The sequence below is a fragment of the Schistocerca piceifrons genome, chromosome X (genome assembly GCF_021461385.2).
Source record: "Schistocerca piceifrons isolate TAMUIC-IGC-003096 chromosome X, iqSchPice1.1, whole genome shotgun sequence".
NCBI lineage: Eukaryota > Metazoa > Arthropoda > Insecta > Orthoptera > Acrididae > Schistocerca > Schistocerca piceifrons.
Genome location: NC_060149.1, coordinates 281,892,690 through 281,914,208, shown reverse-complemented (window position 1 = coordinate 281,914,208; position 21,519 = coordinate 281,892,690). Strand labels below are relative to the sequence as shown.

Here is a 21,519-nt window from a genome sequence, read left to right as displayed (position 1 = left end):
GCAGATGTACATTAATATTTTGGTGTGTAAAGTAGATGTTTACTAGTATAGCGAGTTTTGGGTGAGGGTGGTTTAAGGAGGGGGAGAGAGGGAACTAATGAGGTGAAGTGCACTCGTGTACAGAGAAAGGCATTACTGTTGCTTAAGTAGATACGTCATTAACTGTTTTTTGAAGCCGGTCATGTTTTTAAGTTCTCTAACATAACGAGGGAGGTTATTCCAGAGTCGGGTTCCCGCTACTGTAAAGGACTTGGAGAAGGTGACTGAGCGATGCAGTGGAACGGAGAGGATTTTATTATGATGGGAACGTGTGTTTCTGTCATGTTGTTCCGACATGAGTGTTAGGGACGAGGAGAGATATGAGGGACAGTGTACATTTATAAGGCAGTAGATGAGACAGAGTGTATGGAAATCTCTGCGTTTGTCTGCACGCAGCCAGGACAATTTTGCATATGCTGGTGAAATGTGATCAAAAAGTCGAACGTCACAGATATATCGGACGCAGGCATTCGTGACCAGTTCTAGACGTCGGGAATTTTCCTGAGAGAGGCCTTGTAGCATAATATCGCTGTAGTCAATGATTGGGAGTATAAGCGTTTGTACTAATTTCTTTTTCAGATCGAAAGGGAAGAGTTTTTTATATTTTTGTAGGACATGAAGGGATGCTGATGCTTTTTTGCACACTGCAGTTACGTGCTCTGTCCAATTTAGATTTTCATCTATTATTACTCCCAAACTCTTTGCTGAGGGCGAGAAGTTAATAATTGTTCCATTTAGGATAAGAGGTGGTACGGATTCCCGATGTTTTGGGCTAATGAACTTAGAGTGACCAACAAGTACCGCTTGGGTTTTAGATGGGTTTAGTTTTAGACCTATGTCCTGTGCCCATTTTGACAGTGCGTCTAGGTCAGTATTGAAATTTTCAATAGCTTTCTTGAGATTGCTTGGTTTCGCACTTAGATATAACTGAAGGTCATCAGCATACATATGGTATTTGCAATAGGTCAGGACCGATGACACATCATTGACATAAAGAGAGAAGAGTATAGGACCTAATACTGAGCCTTGGGGAACGCCTGACACTACCTGCCGCCATTGTGATTTTATATCCCCAGACAGGACGCGTTGCTGACGAGACGTCATGTATGAGCGAAACCATTGCACTGCGCTTGGTGAGAAATTTAGACCGCTAAGTTTGGCTAGTAAGATGTCGAAGTCGACAGTATCAAATGCTTTGCTGAAATCTAAGAAGCAAATGATAGTCGCTTCTTGTCTGTCCATGGCAAGTTTCAGGTCATCTGTCACCTTTATCAGAGCGGATGTTGTGCTTCGATGTTTACGGAAACCTGATTGGTATTCGTCTAATAGGTTGTTAGTAGTTAGGTAGTTGGTGAGCTGGTCATGAACTATATATTCTAAGGCCTTTGATAGTGCAGGAAGAAGGCAGATGGGGCGGTAGTCAGAGGCTGCTGTGGCGATGTCCTTTTTAGGCAGTGGCTTAATTTGTCCCAGTTTCCAGGCCTCAGGGAAAACACTTGTGATTAATGAATCGTTGAAAATGTCTGTTATAGAGGGCAGTAGTTGGTCAATAATAAGTTTTACCATCTGGATAGTGATACCATCATGTCCAGTAGATGCTGATCTGATCCGCATTATGGCTTTCTTGACAGTACTGCAAGTGACGTGCTGTAGATAGAATTTTTCTTTGCTACAGTCGTTCATCCCAATGAAGTAATCAATGATTCTCTGTTTTTTTTGCGAATCAATTTTGGTTGCAGGTAATGTGAAGAATCGGTTTAGTTCTTCAGCTGGGACCATGGGATTTTCTGCAACTTTTATTTTGCCTAAACCGAGACTACGGAGATTTTTCCACAGGATAGGTGGTCTACATCTATTGTCAGCTAATGTACGGGCATGTCTGAGCTTAGCGTTTCTCACCGCTTGACTGACTTTGTTTCGTTTCTGCTTGTATACAGCGTGATTTTCAGGTGTAGGGTGTATCTTGTATGCTCGATGTGCAGCATCTCTGCGATTCATGAGCTGTTTTAGTTCATCAGTCAGCCAAGGTGCAGGTTGCCTTTTTGCTTTTCTGGTCTTTATTGGAGCATATTTGTCATATAGTTGAGTAATTTTGTTAGTGAAATCGTGGAGTTTGTCGTTTATGTCCATGAGGGGAGTAGAGGTCATCCCCCAAACCATTTCTTGTGCCTCAGTTTCGAGTTCAGGCAAATTTATGCGTTTGAGGTCTCGGTATGTAGACAGTTTTTGTTTCTTTCTAGGGCATTCTAGTGAATACGTCATGGAAATGATGTCATGGGCAGACATGCCAGGCGCAGATATTTGAGAGGTGCGGATTATTCTGTTCGGGGATTTCGTTGCGAATATATCTATGAAAGTGTGACTGGTAGTCGTGTGATGAGTAGGTGCCAGTTGAAATAGCGTCATATTTGAGGAAGAAAGCATCCTCTTAAATTTCCCAGTGGAAGGACTATTGCACAAAAAATTAATGTTGGTGTCACCAGCTATAATTACATGTTCATATGACGATTCGAGACTAGAGAGGGCAGTTTCGAAGCAGGCGAACCCACCTACTTTAGGAGGTTTGTAAAGGACACATATTAAGCACTTTCTGTTAAGTGATTTGATCTCTATGAACATATATTCCACTTGTTTATCTACATTGTTGTCGGATGTGTGTAGTACTGTATGTGACAAATCAGAGCGTATGTACGCCCCTACTCCGCCCCCTCGTCTGTTGCATCTGTCGTGCCTGAGAAAGATATAGCCATCTAGGTTTACGGAAGTTGTAGGAATACTTGGTTTGAGCCAAGTCAGGGGGATTAGGTGACTTGTGTGTACATATTTGATGCCAACTCCCTCCAGCGATCTACCAAGGCCTCATAGCTTCCATGCCACTACGCGTCGCCGCTGTTATACGTGTCAAAGGTGGACTTACCGGCTATTAGGTAGGTGGTCATAATATTCTGGCTGATCAGTGTGGTATGTGCACTATTACAGCGACTGCACTTTGGTTGTAACCCAGAAAGGTGAGGTGTGATGGTTTTCGTTATTTAAGGCGTCTTTAGGCTTCACCTCACCGACGTTGTCCTTTCAGTGGATCACTGGATTTTGGTGGCCGGCTTCTGAACTAATGGAAAGAAGGTGAGAGATTAGGGTTTAACGTACAGTCGGCTTTGAGGTCATTAGAGACGGAGCATAAGCGCGGAAATTTACAAGGATGGAGAAGAAAACCTTTATAAAGCAATCATCCAGCATTTGACTGGAGCGATGTAGGGAAGTCACGAAAAACGTAAGTCTGGACGGCCGGACGCGGATCTGAACCATAGTCCTGCCTAATGTGCTGCGCCACTGGGCTCGGTTCCTGAACTATTGAAACGACGCTAGTAACGAATGTAGGCGGGTGCATTGGTTTGCGTCAACATCAGCGTAAAACATACCTTCTTTCCTTCATGAAATACTGGTCAGTTTCTTCTATATGCTGAGTGATAACCACAGGAACTGACGCAAATTAACTGCCATGTCAGCAATGATTGAACTGGGCAACAGGAATAGGAAAAGAGTCAACACTCACGCAACTCAACGTGTGACTATTCCAGTTTATGTTTGCACCAAACAGAGATAAAATTTAATCTTCAGAATGAGTTTTCAATTTGGAACGTAGTGTGCATTAATTTTAAAATTCCTGGCAGGGGAGTGCTGCATGCAAGACAAGAACTCGACCCCACAACCTACGACTAGAATTAATGTAAGTTAAGAAACAGCGTTACATCACTACTCTCCACAAACTACCTGTTAACTATGACTGTCAGCTACGTCTACATCTACCTCTGAGATTCACTATGTAGAGCGTGGCAGAAAATAATATTTATTCTACCATACATTAAAAATTTTTCCAGTCGATTTCGTGGATGAAGCTTGGGAAGAATGACTGTTTTCACGCCTCTATGCGACCTGTTTTTTGCGTCATTTTATCTTCCACGACCTCTACGGTATCAGTATAAGATTGAAGAATATTGGCAAGATGGTTCTTAAGTTTCTAAGTATATACTCTCGAGACGTATGGCACTTCTCTTCTAGCAACTACCAGACAAGATTTGCAACGTTTCTGCTCTATTCTCTTGCCAACAACCAAACAAGCCTGAGACCATTCGCATCGCTCTTTTCATATGAGCTCACTGTCCCCTGCTAGTCTAGCCTCATACTGGTCCCAAACACTTCATCAGTACCGTAATGGCAAGGTGTGGTTGGCCACTACGGTGGGTGAGAGAACTAAGTCAATAACGTTAGATACCGTTAGAATATCAACCTGGGCGGAGAGTGGTTACCTAGTTGCTGGTTGGTTAATTCAATATACATGTTTTTAGTGAAGGAGCTACAACAATCGTGGCGTCACTCTGCGATGGCCACACCCTGAAGACGGCGGGTATGAAGGCGCTGATGTATCTGCTGGTGTATCCGTTGTGCGACAGGGCACAGAGGCGAATGTATAGGTTGGGGAGAGTGTTCTAGATCATTAAAAAACACATCTCGGTCCGCTGGATTCCGCAGGCTATGAAATCTGCACGCACTACCACAACAAAACTACAGCATTTCCAACCGTGAATGCCATAAGAAATTTATACCATCGCACCTTGCGTCGGATACTATAAGACTGCTTGAGGCCTTCCCAAGATAATCGCCGCCTGCTGCCGCCTCTGTCGCTAAGCGTGGCCTCTCTCGGGCTCTGATTCCAAGTGACGTGCCCTACACTGCTTAAGGGGACATTGTATGTCCTATGCCGCCAATCTGAAATTATCAAATTTTGTGACCCATTATCCTGGAAACGTTTTAAGACACTAACTTACAATTTTCTATAACTATTGAACGCACCTTTCTAGATACACTGAACTAGAATTATTGCTAAAATTGTATTGTGGGGCGTGTTATCTTTTTTTTTCAAACACTAAATTTTTTGACAGAATTTTGTAAATAAATAAACATAAAAACAAAACAACTCAGAATATTTTAATTGTTCTAGTTCCATATGTGTTGAATCTCACACTTTGCATGCTGTGAAAATTTAATGTCTCTACCATCAGTACTTTTTTGGAAAACGGGTCATTTATTGCAAAAAATGTAGTTCAGAGACATTGAGGTATAAAACCCTTTTTTGTTACAAATTCTTATACAGACTTACATTTCTGTGTCTTTTATGCAATTGAATTGCCCTGGCCCATAGTATGTGTCTAACTCTGCTTCACGTACAGGAAGCTCATCCAGTTCCCGCATTCCTTTAGCTGTGTTCTGTCCAAATCTTACCCCTAACTTCTCCAGAACCTTATGTCTTTAATAGTTCCCACCATTAAAAGTTATTACAGCATCAGATACTGCTAACTTTAGAGTCATAAGGCTAACAAATACATTTTTAGGCACACGGCACACACACCATTATTGAAGGACTCATTCACATTCTGGGTCTTCCAATGTAAACACTTCTTTAGTAGCCTAGGATTTGCCAAATCTCTGTAAATAGGTTGTATGACCGCCATTACTGCCAAAGGAAGAGAATGTTTATGTGTAAATTCATGCAGGGTGTCAGAAAATTCAGCTTGCCTATATTTACACCAAGAGTTTGGTGGGGGCGGACACAAAACATGACATGGCTTTTCATCGGTTGATATTCGATGAAAGAAAGTGCTCCACACAGCTCTTTTCATCCTTCTAAATTGTCACAGTTATCTCTAATGGCTTCCCATAATATTCGTGTAATTCATCTATTACTTTGTCCGTTAGTCTTCCAGCACATTTTATTCACTTACCATCAGACAGTTTTGTGTTACCCAACTTCGTTTTTAGGTTATGCAGACGTGTTCCCATCCTTTTCTTGACATGTCCTACACACTCAAGGTTTTATATAGGAACATCATATGGCTTACTGTTTTGTACTGCAATGAAAGCCTTGCTGTCTCCATCACCTAAGTAATTCCCAAATCTGACACCTCTCTCCTTCTGCGAATGCTGGAAAATGTTAACTGCTCCTTTTACCTCCATTCCTCTACTTGCGCCATCATAATATTTTATACACGGCTGCTTATGAAGTAATCTGTTCTTCTGGTTCTCTGTACAGCCTTGGCAGTGCTTACTGGGAACTTAAAAATCCAAAACTTTTCCAGTATCAATGCAGATGTAAAACCATTTTTAGAACTAAACCCACGCTTTTGCCAGGATCCATCCACAGCATTGCTGATGTCTGTGTCACCCACATTTCCTTCAACAGCTTCTGATGTAGCAGCAACCATTGAATCTTCATCCACAGCATTTACAGAGTCCCCAAATGCTGTTACATATTTCGTATACCTAGAAGGTGGATTTGGCAAATTCAACAATGTGCAGAAAACATTACCAGCCCTTGCACCTTTACCAATGCATCTAAGAATAAAGTTCCACCATCGCAGAGAGTACGTTTGAGGCCCACAATATTATTCGAAAGTTACCTGGTCCTATAGGTGCGGCGAAAGCATTGAGAACGCCTTTGCAATGTTGGAATTGCCTCATAGATGACGACATTTTGTCGATTATAGTTCTGTATACCAATCAGTATAAGAGCATCAAAGCTTCTTTTCAGTTCACTTTTTAGCTTCAAGAAAGGCTGTACTCTGGTTTCCTACGTTCCTAAAAAGGGGAAGTGTGTTATCTTGCCATAAAGTTTGCATGAAGATAATTCAGTAGATGGTGATACTCGAGATAAACAGAAACCATCCATTGTAACATTTTACAATATCACCAAAGGTGGAGTCGACACTACAGATAAGTTGATCGCTTCATACAATGTAGCAAGAAATTTGTGCCGTTGGCACATGGTCATATTTTTTGCAATGATCAATATGAGTGGAATCAATTCACAAGTAATTTACTATGGCGAGAACGAGAATTTTATCGGAAGAAAAGGATTCCTGAAGCAACTCTCACATGCGTTAGTTCTACCTCACTTGGTTCGTAGATGCTTGGACACCTCAGGAATTCACAGAGATCTTCATCTGCGGCTACAACAATATAGGCCAACGTGTGAAGAAGAAGCAGAAGGCACAAGCAGAAACGAAGAACAAGGGACTGGGATCAAGAGGAAAAGGTGTAATACCTGCACAGAAAAAAAAGACTGACAAGATATTGTTGCAAAATGTATCAGAAGCTGATCTGTTTGTTACACATTGAACCTTTTTGCTCTGAATGCGGAAAAATTCCGCATTTGTTACCACAGTCAAAAAGTGACGATGGAACAAATGAATGAGTTGTAATATCATTGTTGTTCTGCTCCAGTGTCGTAATAGCCTTTCTGTAAAGATAATTGTCATTTCTAATGTGTTTTATTAGTGAAATATAATAAGGAAGCAAATGAAAAAGCGACGTTTTTATCATTTGTTAGTAAAACCCAACATTTACGATAAGAAATGTGAATGATGAATATTTCTACTGCAGTTGTGCTCGTATGTCATCTTTGTCTTTCTTTAAATATATTTGGCACTTATAATATGTTTGTGAACAGAATTTCATAAATGATCACGTGAATAAACGGTGTGATTAATTTGATACACCGCGCCCGATCTCGCTGCGACAAACACCGCGCCCGACAGAAGGTTAGTTAGTTCTAAGTTCTAGGCGACTGATGACCTCAGAAGTTAAGTCTCATAGTGCTCAGAGCCATTTGAACCATTTTTGACAGTTTCCCCAGCAAAATTCAAGTCATCATAAAAGCAAGGAATTAATGTCCTCTAATAGGTGTCCGGATACCTTTGATCGGAGAGTACTTTTGAACAAGCTGACGTAAGATCGCAAATTGCGTATGTTGTCCTGACCTCCCTGAGTACAGAGGGTGTTCGTCTGTTGCTCTGGCCACCACATTTTCCAGACCTATCGCCCATCTAAAGCAAAACATATGGTCGTAAGCTGGCGAGAGGCTGACACGTCATCACTTGCCACCCACAACGATTTTTGCGCTTTGGGATAGAGTCAAAGTAGAATGGAATGCTGTACCCGTACCTGTCACCAAAACTCAGTTCGCCTTTATGCCCAGCTATGTCAGAGTTTTTTGTTGCCAGATCGTGGATGCGTTTTATGTTAAATTTCACATCTTGCATACCACCAAATCTCCAGTAAATTTAATCGTGAAACTTCTGGCAGATTAAAACTGTGTACCGGACCGAGACTCGAATTCGGAACCTTTGCCTTTCGCGGGCAAGTGCTCTACCATCTGAGCTACCCAGGCACGACTCACGAGCCGTCCTCACAGCTTCAATTCTGCCAGTACCTCGTCTCCTTTCGTCCAGGAGTGGTAGTTCTGCAAGGTTTGCAGAAGAGCTTCTGTGAAGTTTGGAAAGTAGGAGACGAGGTACTGGCAGAATTGAAGCTGTGAGGACGGGTCGTGAGACGTGTTTGGGTAGCTCAGATGGTAGAGCACTTGCCCGGGAAAGGCAACGGTCCCGAGTTCGAGTCTCGATCCGGCACACAGTTTTTATCTGCCAGAAGTTTCATATCAGCGCACACTCCGCAGCAGGGTGAAAATCTCATTCTGTAAATTTAATCATGTATTTTTCCCACTGTTGTACCACACTGTGTAGCAAATACTCCTGCGCCCGTTCAGCAGAACGATGTCATAAGGAGGGAAGTGCAGCTCAGTCTGACAAATAGGTGTCATGGCACAACAGCGCGTATTCAGTTTGCAGTACCATATATTCATTACACTGACGATGCAGAAGATGCGAGCCAGCATTTCTGAGAGTAGAAGTTGAGAAACATTGCAGCACTGACAGGGCTTCTGGAGGAGCTAATAGGACACGAAAGCTAGGACAGATGATGTCGTGATTTCCCAACGATTTCCATGGCATTTCCAGCCTGTTGTGGCTTACAGGGGAGGAATGTTTCCATTTGAGAAACACTAACCAGCCCTGGTTATGTAGGTACCACACAACTTAGACTCTCAGTTTTAGTTGTGCCCAGTATGCTGTTACATAGCTGACAGAAACTGCTTGCAGTTCAAGATTAATCAGCCAGCTGCACCGTCAGATTTTGCTGTCAACAGCTGCAGGCCACTGCTTTAACTGAGTCTGAATGGTAACTAACCTTTGCACTATCGAGTCACCTGCTGGTTAACTTCTTTCTGCCTATGCTCGCCTGCGTGGTGAGCTGTGGGTTCGAGTCTGGGCGATTTTGCTTTCCATGCAGGCACACTGTTGCTGTACATCACCCTGTGCAGGCATGCACTGTTGCCGGGCTACAAAAACAGGTCAGCAACCAAGACTGGATACTAGAGCCTGCCGCGAGTAGCCGCCGCTGCCTTCAGCGCTCTGTGGCTGAGCCGACCACAGCACAACGCCGACGGCTGCCAACATCCCATGGGCATTCTCCAAGCAAGTAACTGCTGCTACTAGCACGCTTCAGTGACCGTGGCCGCCTTCGCCACAGAGATCGACCTTTATCAGTGTAGAAGGTACACTACAGAAGATTATGCTAGTACTGAGATGTATGCACGCAATTTATTGGGTCAAAGAGCGCATTGTGCAGAGTGAGCACCTGTAAAAGAGTAGTGCATGCCGGCAATATGCTCATCTATCTTATTACGCTGAGCAATGTTCAGAGTCAGGATTAATGATGATTTCACGCAAATAAGAACTTTCAACATCGCAGCGCGTCAGCAATCGTTGGTTAATATATTAAAAAACTAAAAACCCGCCTCGATTGCGAAAAAAGCACCTAGTGTTAAGTGTTAACCCAGTAACCCAGGTTTCGGCGTAGATAACTACACCTTCTTCAGAACAACAATAAAACCCACAAGTTCCTAAGAAGACCTTTGTCAATGATTAAAAGAAAACCATAGCTATACATTTATAAACGAAAAAGAAAAGGAAAACGCAAACAGTTCATATGTATAAAGTCAAAACCACTACTTAACTTAATGGTGTACAGTCCACCTCACACCGGCCTATGTTCGATGGGCCATGACCCGCCATAAACTGCAGCTACAAACGGTCGCTCACTTACAAGCCTGACCCGCTATCTATATACATGCGCAAGGCAAGGGAAGTTACTTGAATGCGCATGCGCATACGAGTACGAGAAAGTTTATACATGGGTCGGGGCTAAATAGCCCATATATTCTCAAGCGTGGATCAACGTATATCAAAAAATGAAATGGATAGAGCAAGAGACGAGCTAAATAGGAGGTGAAACCTAAAAATAACCGCACACGGTTGCTTATGCTAGTAAAGAAACTTATATATGAAGCTACCTATGACAACAGGAGGAACTCTCAAAAACTATACCTAAAGTCAGTAGTTAGCCTAGCCTGGAGGGGGGGAGGGGGCTGAGGGGACGCAATCTAAAGGCGTCGTGGTAATAAAGATATAGGGATAAAACGTGAGGTGTTCAAAGGGCTAAAATCACCTTCATCGTAAAAGGAAAATGAGGATAAAAGGAAAGAAGATGAACAGCTTGACCAACCGCGCTCGCCAATCAGCGCGCGCATATGATAATCGCCAGATCATCAGATTTACAAGTATGAAGAACAAAGTAAAGGCGCGAAACCTTCAAAATATTTTCTATTCCTTAGTAGGAGTTGGTCATTGAGGATATTGTCTTTAACATGTTGCAGATGCTTAAAGATCTGCATTTCTTCCAAAACATCCAGTTTTAACCCCTTAACCTCGGCATGAAGTAACTCGATATTAACTGGAGGGCTCTGGCGCATGAGCCGTTTGCACAAGGTGTTCCGCATAAGTAGAGCCCTTAGTACCGTCACCGCTTCTAGTAGGAATATGCTCTTTATACCTGAGACCCATAGCTCGCCCCGTTTGACCGATGTAAAATTTTGGACAATCGCCGCATGTAATTTTATATACTCCTGATTGGGAAAGTTTATCGCTCTTACTCTGCAAGGAGTGAATTAAATTCCAATGTAAACTATTATTAGTAGAATATGCGACTCTGAAATTATGGGCTCTGAGTAAACGCCCCAATTTGTAACTTTTATTGCCAATGATTGCCTATAGAAATCGTTGCCATCTGTTTGTCATCTAACGCATCCCCTAGGGTGGAAGACGTAATATTATTTTTATTTATTTTCTTGTTATACATCTGTCTTACCAACTGAGGACTATAGTCATTATTTATAGCAATATTCTCAAGTGTGACCAGTTCAGTTTCTACTGCATCTGGTGCAAAAGGGATAGCTGTAGCTCGATGAATATTAGAATCAAAAAAGGTCATCTTATGGGCGTACGGATGGGCCGAGTTTGCTGGTATAATATTTTCGGAAAACGTCTTTTTTGCCTTACATAGGCAATATTTCACACAAAGATTAGAAGCAGTGTGTTGCTACTTTTGAGTGTCTGTAGCTGTGTGTCTGTTTTTGTTATTGTGTGTTTTGCGGTTTAATTTTTTTTCTGTTTTGGTAAATGTTTTCAGTATCAGAGTAATATACGCAAGATGTTTCCTCGCAGGAAGCATTTCAAGCTTTATTAGAGCAAGTAAAGATGTTTCCAGCAGACAACACGCATATGTAAAATGAATTAGCTGAGGTGAGCGAAGGAAACTCCCCATTCAGTGTAGCTACATCTTAATGTCTTCGGGAGCTGTCAGTCTAATCAACTCTTTATAGGGCAGAACAACCGAGGACGTGTTCGCATTCGTAGGTGATCCACAAGCTACTGCAAGACTGGACGTTTGTCAGATGACAGGCTATTACAGATGACCAAACTAGACGTAATAGGCGACGCAAAAACGCACTTAATTTAAAACAAGGATTTAAAGAATGCCTGTACATTTCAGTACCTGGAAGAAGGGCTCTTGCAGCACTACTAGAAACAGAATGGTTACGGATTCTTTCGTGAGCACCTCAGTGGAATATCAAAAACGAAATGAGTCGGTAGAAATTTTTCTGGCCAAGATAAGGAAAATGGACGCTCAGAGTTATCAGCAACGAAAACTCTGAGGCAAACAGATCATTATTCAGGAGGCTGAGCATCTGGCTGCTTTTCTGAGAGGTCTTCCAACTGACATGTCTAGGAGAGTACATACACAAAACCCAAAGGGTTCGCTCACTTCCATCAGGGTACTTATGCAGTCAGAAGAGATGAAAGGGGTGTACTTCCTACAGACATAAAGCGTTATAGATTTGGATGCACAGTAACTCATTACAACGGGGGCTTTCGACTTTCAGGTGATTCACAAAGAGCGTTTAATGTCATGCTGGCGACTGGTGGTAGTGTTGCAATGTGGCGGAGTGGCAAAGCCATTGAAGCAGACTGCAAGGAAACTCATGACCACGTGTCATCGGGACATGGAGGATGAAGTACAACAGATCGCAGGGTAGTGAAAATGTATTGGTGGGGAATGGAGAATACGGAGACAGGATGTCGGCTAGTATGAGAGAAATTGTGTACCATGTGCATAAAATGCAGATTTGAGTCATCAACAAATGCTACTTAAAAGAAAACGCCTTTCGAACAGATCTTGAAGAACAGAGGGTACCGATCGGCCGCCGTGTCAGCCTCAGCCCTTAGGAGTCACCAGATGTGGATGCAGAGGGTCACGTGGTCAGCACACCACTCTCCAGGCCGCAGTCAGTTTTCGTGACCAGTGTCGCTACTTGACAATCAAGTTGCTTCTCATTTGGCCTCACAAGGTCTGAGTGCAGCCCGCTTGGCCGGCCGGGGTGTCCGTGCGGTTCTAGGCGCTACAGTCTGGAACCGCGTGACCACTACGGTCGCAGGTTGGAATCCTGCCTCGGGCATGGATGTGTGTGATGACCTTAGGTTAATTAGGTTTAAGTAGTTCTAAGTTCTAGGGGACTGATGACCACAGTAGTTAAGTCCCATAGTGCTCAGAGCCATTTGAACCATTTTTGCAGCCCACTTGCCAGCACTCAGCAGACCTCGACGGTGAGCCATCCAAGTGCTAGCCAAGCCCGACAGCACTTTAACTTTGGTGATCGGATAGGACAGGAAAGGAAATGACAAGTAGCGGGACAGTCAGACTTTTCTGTCAATAGCTGCAGGTCACTGCTTTAACTGAGCCTGAATGCGGTACCGTGGCTTGCGGAGTATCTACGTAGATGTAGGTGTAGAACTGGTGTTACCACTGTGGCAAAGGCATTGGAACCAGAGGCATTCAAACCATTAGAAATGTTTGTGAAGGAGAACTTGGATCCATTTAGGAAAACACCAGTGGATGATAAGCCTGTTCTGACTATCATAGACCATTTTTTGCTTTGAGCTGTGATGATTGCCATTCCAAATCAACAAACAAGTACAGTAGCACAAGCAATGGTGAACAGTTCGTTATTGAATTTTCGTGTCCCTGACATGATAATTATGGCTCACGTTAATAACTTTGTGGTATCGTGTATCGATACCACACCACGACAGTCAAAGTTGGCAATGGGATTGATAAGTGCCCGTCAGACGCTGATAGCGGTCATGCGGTAACCGGCGGAACCAATGGAGCATGCTCGCTGAGCCATGCTTCCAGCAGTTCAAGACTACGAGTGCCCTCTGCCACCACAATATAGAACGGCCGGCAGCAGCGATGCAACCCCACGCGCGTTTGGAGCTTCTTCGCTACGTAACGCTACGCTACGCCCCCTAGTCGCGGCTCTGACACCATCGTTCGTGCCTTAGTTCAGAGAGCTTCATCATTGTTGCTCTATCTCTTGCTGCGTTATTTGTAATGACTCTTTGTACACTTGGATAAATACAAGTTAAGTAAATCTTCATTTTACTATGTTAATTTGTTCGCTAATCATTTTTGCTTCTGTACAGCTTTCCTACGACGACAGTTGCTGCGCTCCTCTGTCGCCTACCTGTCGTTACCATTGTGTACGAAGTCGTACGCAATAAACTTCATGTCAGAGTTAATGAAACAGTAGTTTAACTTGTTAAAGTCCAGATACTGAGACCTAGTCCCTTCCACCCACAAGCTAATGGGAGGTGTGGACACATTCACCGGACCATCAGTAAGATGCTGAGCCATTATGTCAGTAGTCACCATACGATCTGGGATGTTTACATCTACATTTCCATCCATACTCCGCAAGCCACCTGACGGTGTGTGGCGGGGGGTACTTTGAGTACCTCTATCGGTTCTCCCTTCTATTCCAGTCTCGTATTGTTCGTGGAAAGAAAGATTGTCGGTATGCCTCTGTGTGGGCTATAATCTCTCTGATTTTATCCTCATGGTCTCTTCGCGAGATATACGTAGGAGGGAGCAATATACTGCTTGAGTCCTCGGTGAACGTATGTTCTCGAAACTTCAACATAGGCCAGTACCGAGCTACTGAGCGTCTCTCTTGCAGATTCTTGTACTGGAGTTTATCCATCATCTCCGTAACGCTCTCGCGATTACCAAATGATACCGTAACGAAGCTCGCCGCTGTCCGTTGGATCTTCTCTATCCCTTCTATCAACCCATCTGATACGGATCCCACACCGGTAAGCAGTATTCAAGCAGTGGGCGAAGAAGTGTACTGTAACCTACTTCCTTTGTTTTCGGATTGCATTTCCTTAGAATTATTCCAATGAATCTCAGTCTGGCATCTACTTTACCGACGATTAATTTTATATGGTCATTCCATTTTAAATCACTCCTAATGCTTACTCCCAGATAATTTATGGAATTAACTGCTTCCAGTTGCTGCCCTGCTGTATTGTAGCTAAATGATAAAGGATCTTTCTTTCTATGTATTCGCAGCACATTACACTTGTCTACATTGGGATTCAATTGCCATTCCCTGCACCATGCGTCAATTCGTTGCAGATCCTCCTGCATTTCAGTACAATTTTCCATTGTTACAACCTCTCGATATGCTACAGCACCATCCGCAAAAAGCCTCAGTGAACTTCCGATGTTGTCCACAAGGTCGTTTATATATATTGTGAATAGCAACGGTCCTACGACACTCCCCTGCGGCACACCGGAAATCACTCTTACTTACCTACTCTGTTTCATGGTTGCACATAATTCAAAGGTGCATGATAGCACTGCGCTCTGGTCATATAAGGTGGTGTATGGAGGGAAGATGCCGTGACCTTTTGACGCTATTAAATCTAAGGTACGGAAAAATGAGGAACCCTTGCTTAATTTTGTTAAGATATTAAAAGAGGTGTGGAATCGAGTACACAAGCCAAGACCAAGGCACTCAAATGACAAGAGAAAATGGGACGACATACTATTAAATTGCCAGAGTACGGGGTTGGTCAATGGGAGATGTTAACAAGCCGCTGTACTCAGAAATCCGATATGTAGAAACTTATTACGCGATCAAGGGCGACACAAATTGTGGAAATAACGTCATCAGTAAATGTTAAGCTGCTATCACCAACACAGACAACCACTGTCCATGTACAAAGGCATCTCACCATAACGGAATGAATTATGTCGTTTTTGGTATGGAAAAATGGACCATGGCGTCCGATCTTTTCAGTATGGGGACGGATTGTGTTATGAATTCCTTTTCCCAGGTGACATTACCATTGGGACAACCATAATGTGTGCCGTAATTCTCCTGTTCCTATACATCTTCACTGGGGAAGTGGAAGGAGGATGAGCTGTTCTCCAGGCAAGAGGTTGTCCAAACCAGAAAACCATTGTACACTGAGACTGACTTACGATATGCGGGCAGAAATGAACGAAGTACAGACGCTGGCGGAGACGTTTGCCGAATAAAATTTTGAGGCTGAGAGGAAGGGAATAATGGAGAAAGTCTGAGGGGTTGCGTGTATCTTATGAATGGGTATGGCAACATTTACGCCAAGTAGTAGATACGGTGCCACACACATTACTGCGTGGCAAGACATGATAGTTAGATACAGGTGGGAAATTGTTGAAGACAGTTTTTGGGACTGAAGACACAGAAACGATATCCAAGTATTAAATGACACTCTTGGACGATTGAAGTAAGTCTCTATTGATCCACTGTAAACGCGGGACAGCGGCTGGTCAAATGTGTACCGAGTAAAATCACCAAATAGCGGTAGTTTTGAGAACAACTCAGTTATTGTCAAGTTTTCGAAGGAAGCACTCGAATAACGAATTCACGGTATGCAGATACTGATGGCTCCATTATGCCAATAACGATACATCTGAATGTCTATACATGAAGCGCGTATGGGGCCTTAAGATGGCACATTGAAATGCCGAACCTGGTTGTCAAAATTAAATAAAATAACTTTTCAAAACTACGGCTGTTGGTGATTTTCCTTGGTAAATGCTGAAGGAAGTGGCGAATAGCAACAGAGATGTTACGGGGTGGCATACCTCGCAACTAACGATCTTTGAGCTGGGCGTGTCAAATAACACTCGAACGTTGCAGGAACTGGCAACAGAACTGACAGGGTATGTGAAAGCAGCCTTTGGCACGGTGAATATGGATCTGAAAGTGGTACAAACTCTCCTGGATCTGTTGGACACTTAAGTGGCAGTGGCAATACTCCCACAGTCACTAGCTTATAGCATAGAGAATGCTGGAGTGGAGGTAATAGCATTACATGATTTGTGTCAGTGCTGTGTGGCTGTGCCAACTGCAGCACGACGTCGACAGCTGCCATTAAGTTTCGTGCCGTCCTCTGGGCAAATGACTGCTGACGGTAGTATGCCTCAGTGACCATGGGCGCCTACGTCACAGGGGCTATCAGCTTCCCTTAAAACTCCGACTCCACCACTCCATTTGCTGTGGAATAAGTTATGAAACGGAGTTCATTGTTTACAGTAAAAAAAGTCAGACAGATCGGAATTTGGGATGTGCGATCCTTAAATCAAACAGGTCGGCTTGCACAATTACTTCATGAATTCCATTCGCATAAGCTACACTAATCAGCCACATTATTATGACCGCCTGCCTAATAGCCAGTATGTCCACCTTTGGCACGGATAACAGAGGCGACGCGTCGGGCATGGCAGCAATGACGCCTTGGTAGGTCTCTGGATGGAGGTGGCACCACGTATGCAAGCATTCCGGGAAGGGGGGCGATGAGCTCTGACGCCATGTTCAATCACATCCCAGATGAGTTTGATTGGGTTCAGATCTGGTGAGTTGGAGGGAGGGGGGGGGGCAGCTGGTACACGCCACTGTGTTCTTAGAACCACTCCACCACACTCCTGGCTTTGTGAGTTGGCGCATTATCTTGTTAAAAAATGCCACTGCCTTCGGGAAACTTGATCGTCATGAAGGGGTGTACATGGTCTGCAACCAATGTACGACACTTTTTGGCCGTCGTGGTGCCTTTTACGAGCTCCACTGGAGCAATGGATGCCCATGTGAATGTTCCCTAGAGCATAATGGAGCCGCCGCCAACTTGTCTCCGTCCCACAGTACAGGTGTCAAAGAGCTGTTCCCTGGAAGACGACGGATTCGCGTCCACCCATCGACATTATAAAGATGGTACCAGTCATAGTTGCCGGTGTCGTGGTGTTAACATAGGCTAATGCATGGGTCTTCGGCTAGGGACGTCCATCGTTAAAGCTGTATGGTGCACTGTGTGTTCAGACACAGCATACAGCATACAGTCTGATGTTAGTTCCGCCACAGTTCGCCGCCTGTCCTGTTTTATCAGTCTAGCCAGCCTTCAAAAAATGGTTCAAATGGTTCTGAGCACTATGCGACTTAACTTCTGAGGTCATCAGTCGCCTAGAACTTAGAACTACTTAAACCTAACTAACCTAAAGACATCACACACATCCATGCCCGAGGCAGGATTCAAACCTGCGACCGTAGCGGTCGCTCGGCTCACCCAGCCTTCGACGTCCTACATTTGTAATGAGGGGTGGCCGCCCAACCCCACTACGTCTGGTCATAGTTTCACCTTGATTTCGCCACGTGTTGAAGACACTCACCGCAGCACTCCTCGAACATCCCACAAGTCGTCCAGTTCCCGAAATGCTCGCGCCGAGCCTCCGGGCCATCACACCCTGCCTTCGGTCAGACTTAGGTAGATCACGCGCCTTCCCCATTTTACACACGGAAAGCACGCTCACTGATACTATACTGAACACCCAAAGAAACTACACCAATGATCTCTATACAACCTGGATGCAGAAGCCTGGTCTCTAAGTACAGAACTGCAGCCTGTCTAATTTGACAAGTTCCTGTTTTCTTGTAAAGTTATTACTGTGTTCATGAATTTCTATAAACTCTCTGTACTTGTGGATATGATAATGTAACGTTTTCGATACGACGCTCGTCTCACTGAATTTTATTTCATGCTTACTCTCTTGGTACAGATGTACTAGGCGCGCTCTCCAGTTCTGTTTGAAGTTCGCCACCTCACCTCCGAAGACGTCTCCCGCAGCCAGAGACGAAACGTTAGGGCAGCGTTTTACATATCGAACATGGCCCGTCCGCCCGGAAACTATACGTGAAGTTAACACCGGCCGTGAAAGCCTACACGGTATGATCTAACGTCCAGCACCTTAAACTACCACCACTATCATTACAGACACGCTCCTGCGAGAGAAATGCACTTCATGCTGACATACCAGAAGACCAGTTCACCCGCCACCATAGGGGTCACGCACCCGACCCCTACACTACTACACTACTGGCCATTAAAATTGCTACACCAAAAAGAAATGCAAATGATAATCAGGTATTCTTTGTACAAATATATTATACTAGAAGTGACATGTGATTGCTTTTCACGCAATTTGGCTGCATAGATCCTGAGAAATCAGTACTCAGAACAACCACCTCTGGCCTTAATAACGGCCTTGATACGTTTGGGCATTGAGTCAAACAGAGCTTGGATGGCGTGTACAGGCACAGCTGCCCATGCAGCTTCAACACGATACCACAGTTCATCAAGAGTAGTGACTGGCGTATTGTGACGAGCCAGTTGCTCGGCCACCATTGACCACACGTTTTCAATTGGTGAGAGATCTGGAGAATGTGCTGGCCAGGGCAGCATTCGAACATTTTCAGTTTTCAGAAAGGCCTGTACAGGACCTGCAACATGCGGTCGTGCATTATCCTGCTGAAATGTAGGTTTTCACAGGGATCGAATGAAGGGTACAGCCACGGGTCGTAACACATCTGAAAAGTAACGTCCACTGTTCAAAGTGCCGTCAATGCGAACAAGAGGTGACCGAGACGTGTAACCAATGGCACACCATACAATCACGCCGGGTGATACGCCAGTATGGTGATGACGAATACACGCTTCCAATGTGCGTTCACCGCGATGCCGCCAAACACGGATGCGACCATCATGATGCTGTAAATAGAACCTGGACTCATCCGAAAAAATGACGTTTTGCCATTCGTGCATCCATATTCGTCGTTGAGCACACCATCGCAGGTGCTCCCGTCTGTGATGCAGCGTCAAGGGTAACCGCAGCCACGATCTCAGAGCTGATAGTCCATGCTGCTGCAATCGTCGTCGAACTGTTCGTGCAGATGGTTGTTGTCTTGCAAACGTCCCCATCTGTTGACTCAGGGATCGAGACGTGGCTGCACGATCCGCTACAGCCATGCGGATAAGATGCCTGTCATCTCAACTGCTAATGATACGAGGCCGTTGGGATCCAGCACGGCGTTCCGTATTACCCTCCTGAACCCACCGATTCCATATTCTGCTAACAGTCATTGGATCTCTGCCAACGCGAACAGCAATGTCGGAAACGTGATGGTACGCATTTCTCCTCCTTACACGAGGCATCACAACAACGTTTCACCAGGCAACGCCGGTCAACTGCTGTTTGTGTATGAGAAATCGGTTGGAAACTTTCCTCATGTCAGCACGTTGTAGGTGTCGCCACCGGTGCCAACCTTGTGTGAATGCTCTGTAAAGCTAATTATTTGCGTATGACAGCATCTTCTTCCTGTCGGTTAAATTTCGCGTCTGTAGCACGTCATCTTCGTAGTGTAGCAATTTTAATGGCCAGTAGTGTATATTATATATGAACCATACGTATAATTTCTTTCAAATGGTTCAAATGTCTCTAAGCACTATGTGACTTAACATCTGAGGTCATCAGTCCCCTAGGCTTAGAACTACTTAAACCTAACTAACCTAAGGACATCACACACATCCATGCCCGAGGCAGGATTCGAACCTGCGACCGTAGCAGCAGCGCGGTTCCGGACTGAAGCGCCTAGAACCGCTCGGTCAGAGCGTCTGGCTAAAATTTCTGTATTTGTTATATTCTGGTGTAGCTGTTTTCATGGGCACCGTCGTATGTTTGCTCAGAATCGCCTGAAAACAGCTATGTGAAATTGTATATTCCATTGCACTCACACGAGAAAGTGTTGATGCGGAGGGGTACTGACCGAGCCTGCCGGTGGTGAAGCCGTCTGCTCGGCGCAGCTGGTGGACGCGCAGGCTGAGCAGCGGCCGCAGCACGCCGGTGGTCTGCAGCAGCGCCACCGTCTGCCGGTTGATGGCCTCCGCCGCCGCCTCCAGCGCCGCGCGTCGCTCCGCCAGTCCGCTCTCACCCTCCTCCAGCAACGCCACTGCACAAGCCACACATTCCTTGTTACACTGCACCGTGTTCCCAGACCAGTTACCAGCGCTGGACCTCTACCGTGTCAAAAAATTTCGTACTTAGTGTGTTGTTAAGCTTAGCGCAGCGACGCGGAGGCGTCACAGAATAACAGAAGGCATCTATTGTGTCTGTGCGCGTCCATGACCACGCCGAGAATGAAGTAGCCCGATTTGTTGGAGTATCAACGCGGACACTCCAACGTGTGAACAAGAAATGGAGTACTAGTCTTAACCAAACAATAAGGCGTAGGAACACTGATCGTAAAAGTAGATTCCAACCAACTGAGACTGCACACGAGTGTAACACCACGACAGTCAGTTTAAAAACGTACAGGAATTTCTGTTGTCAAGGTGTGTACATCTACATCTACATGAAGACTCTGCGCCTGACAGTTAAGTGCCTAACTGAGGGTTCATCGAACCACTTTCATACAATTTCTCTAACCTTCACTCTCTAACAGCGCATGAGAAAAAAGAAGATTTAAATTTTTCCGTGCGAGCTCTGAGTTCTCTTATTTTATTACGAAGATCATTCCTCCCTTAGTAGGAGTCGGCCAACAAAATATTTTTGCACTCGGAGGGGAACTTTGGAGATTAAAATATCGTCAAAAGGCCTCGAAAAACTCAACTGTTTTAAAGATTGCCGCCCCAATTCACGTATAATATGAGTGACACTTTCTCCCCTGTTTCTCCGTACTGCAAAACAAGCTGCACTTCCTTGAACTTTTTCAGTGTCATCCGTAATTCCTATATGGTAAGGATCCCATACTGCACGGCAGTACTCTAGCAGGAGACAGACAAGCCAAGGGTAGACCGTCTCCTTAGCAGACATGTTACATCTTCTAAGTGTCCTGCCAATAAAACACAGCCTTTGGTTTGCCTTCCCCACAAAATTATCTATGTGAGCATTCCAATTACAGTTGTTCGTAATTGTAAATCCTAAGTATTTACTTGAAATGACAACCTTTATATTTGTGTGATACGCCAGCCGCTG

General features: G+C 44.5%; 1 protein-coding gene across 1 annotated transcript in view; it reads right to left on the bottom strand.

Moving 5' to 3' along the window:
• The window catches only part of LOC124722311 (glutamate receptor ionotropic, kainate 2-like), a 593,330-nt gene that overhangs the window by 465,433 nt on the left and 106,378 nt on the right, over nt 1-21,519 (bottom strand). Inside the window, exon 2 of the mRNA XM_047247491.1 lies at nt 20,312-20,494. Within this exon, the coding sequence (XP_047103447.1) occupies nt 20,312-20,494 (183 nt within the window). The remainder of the gene's footprint in view (nt 1-20,311; nt 20,495-21,519) is intronic.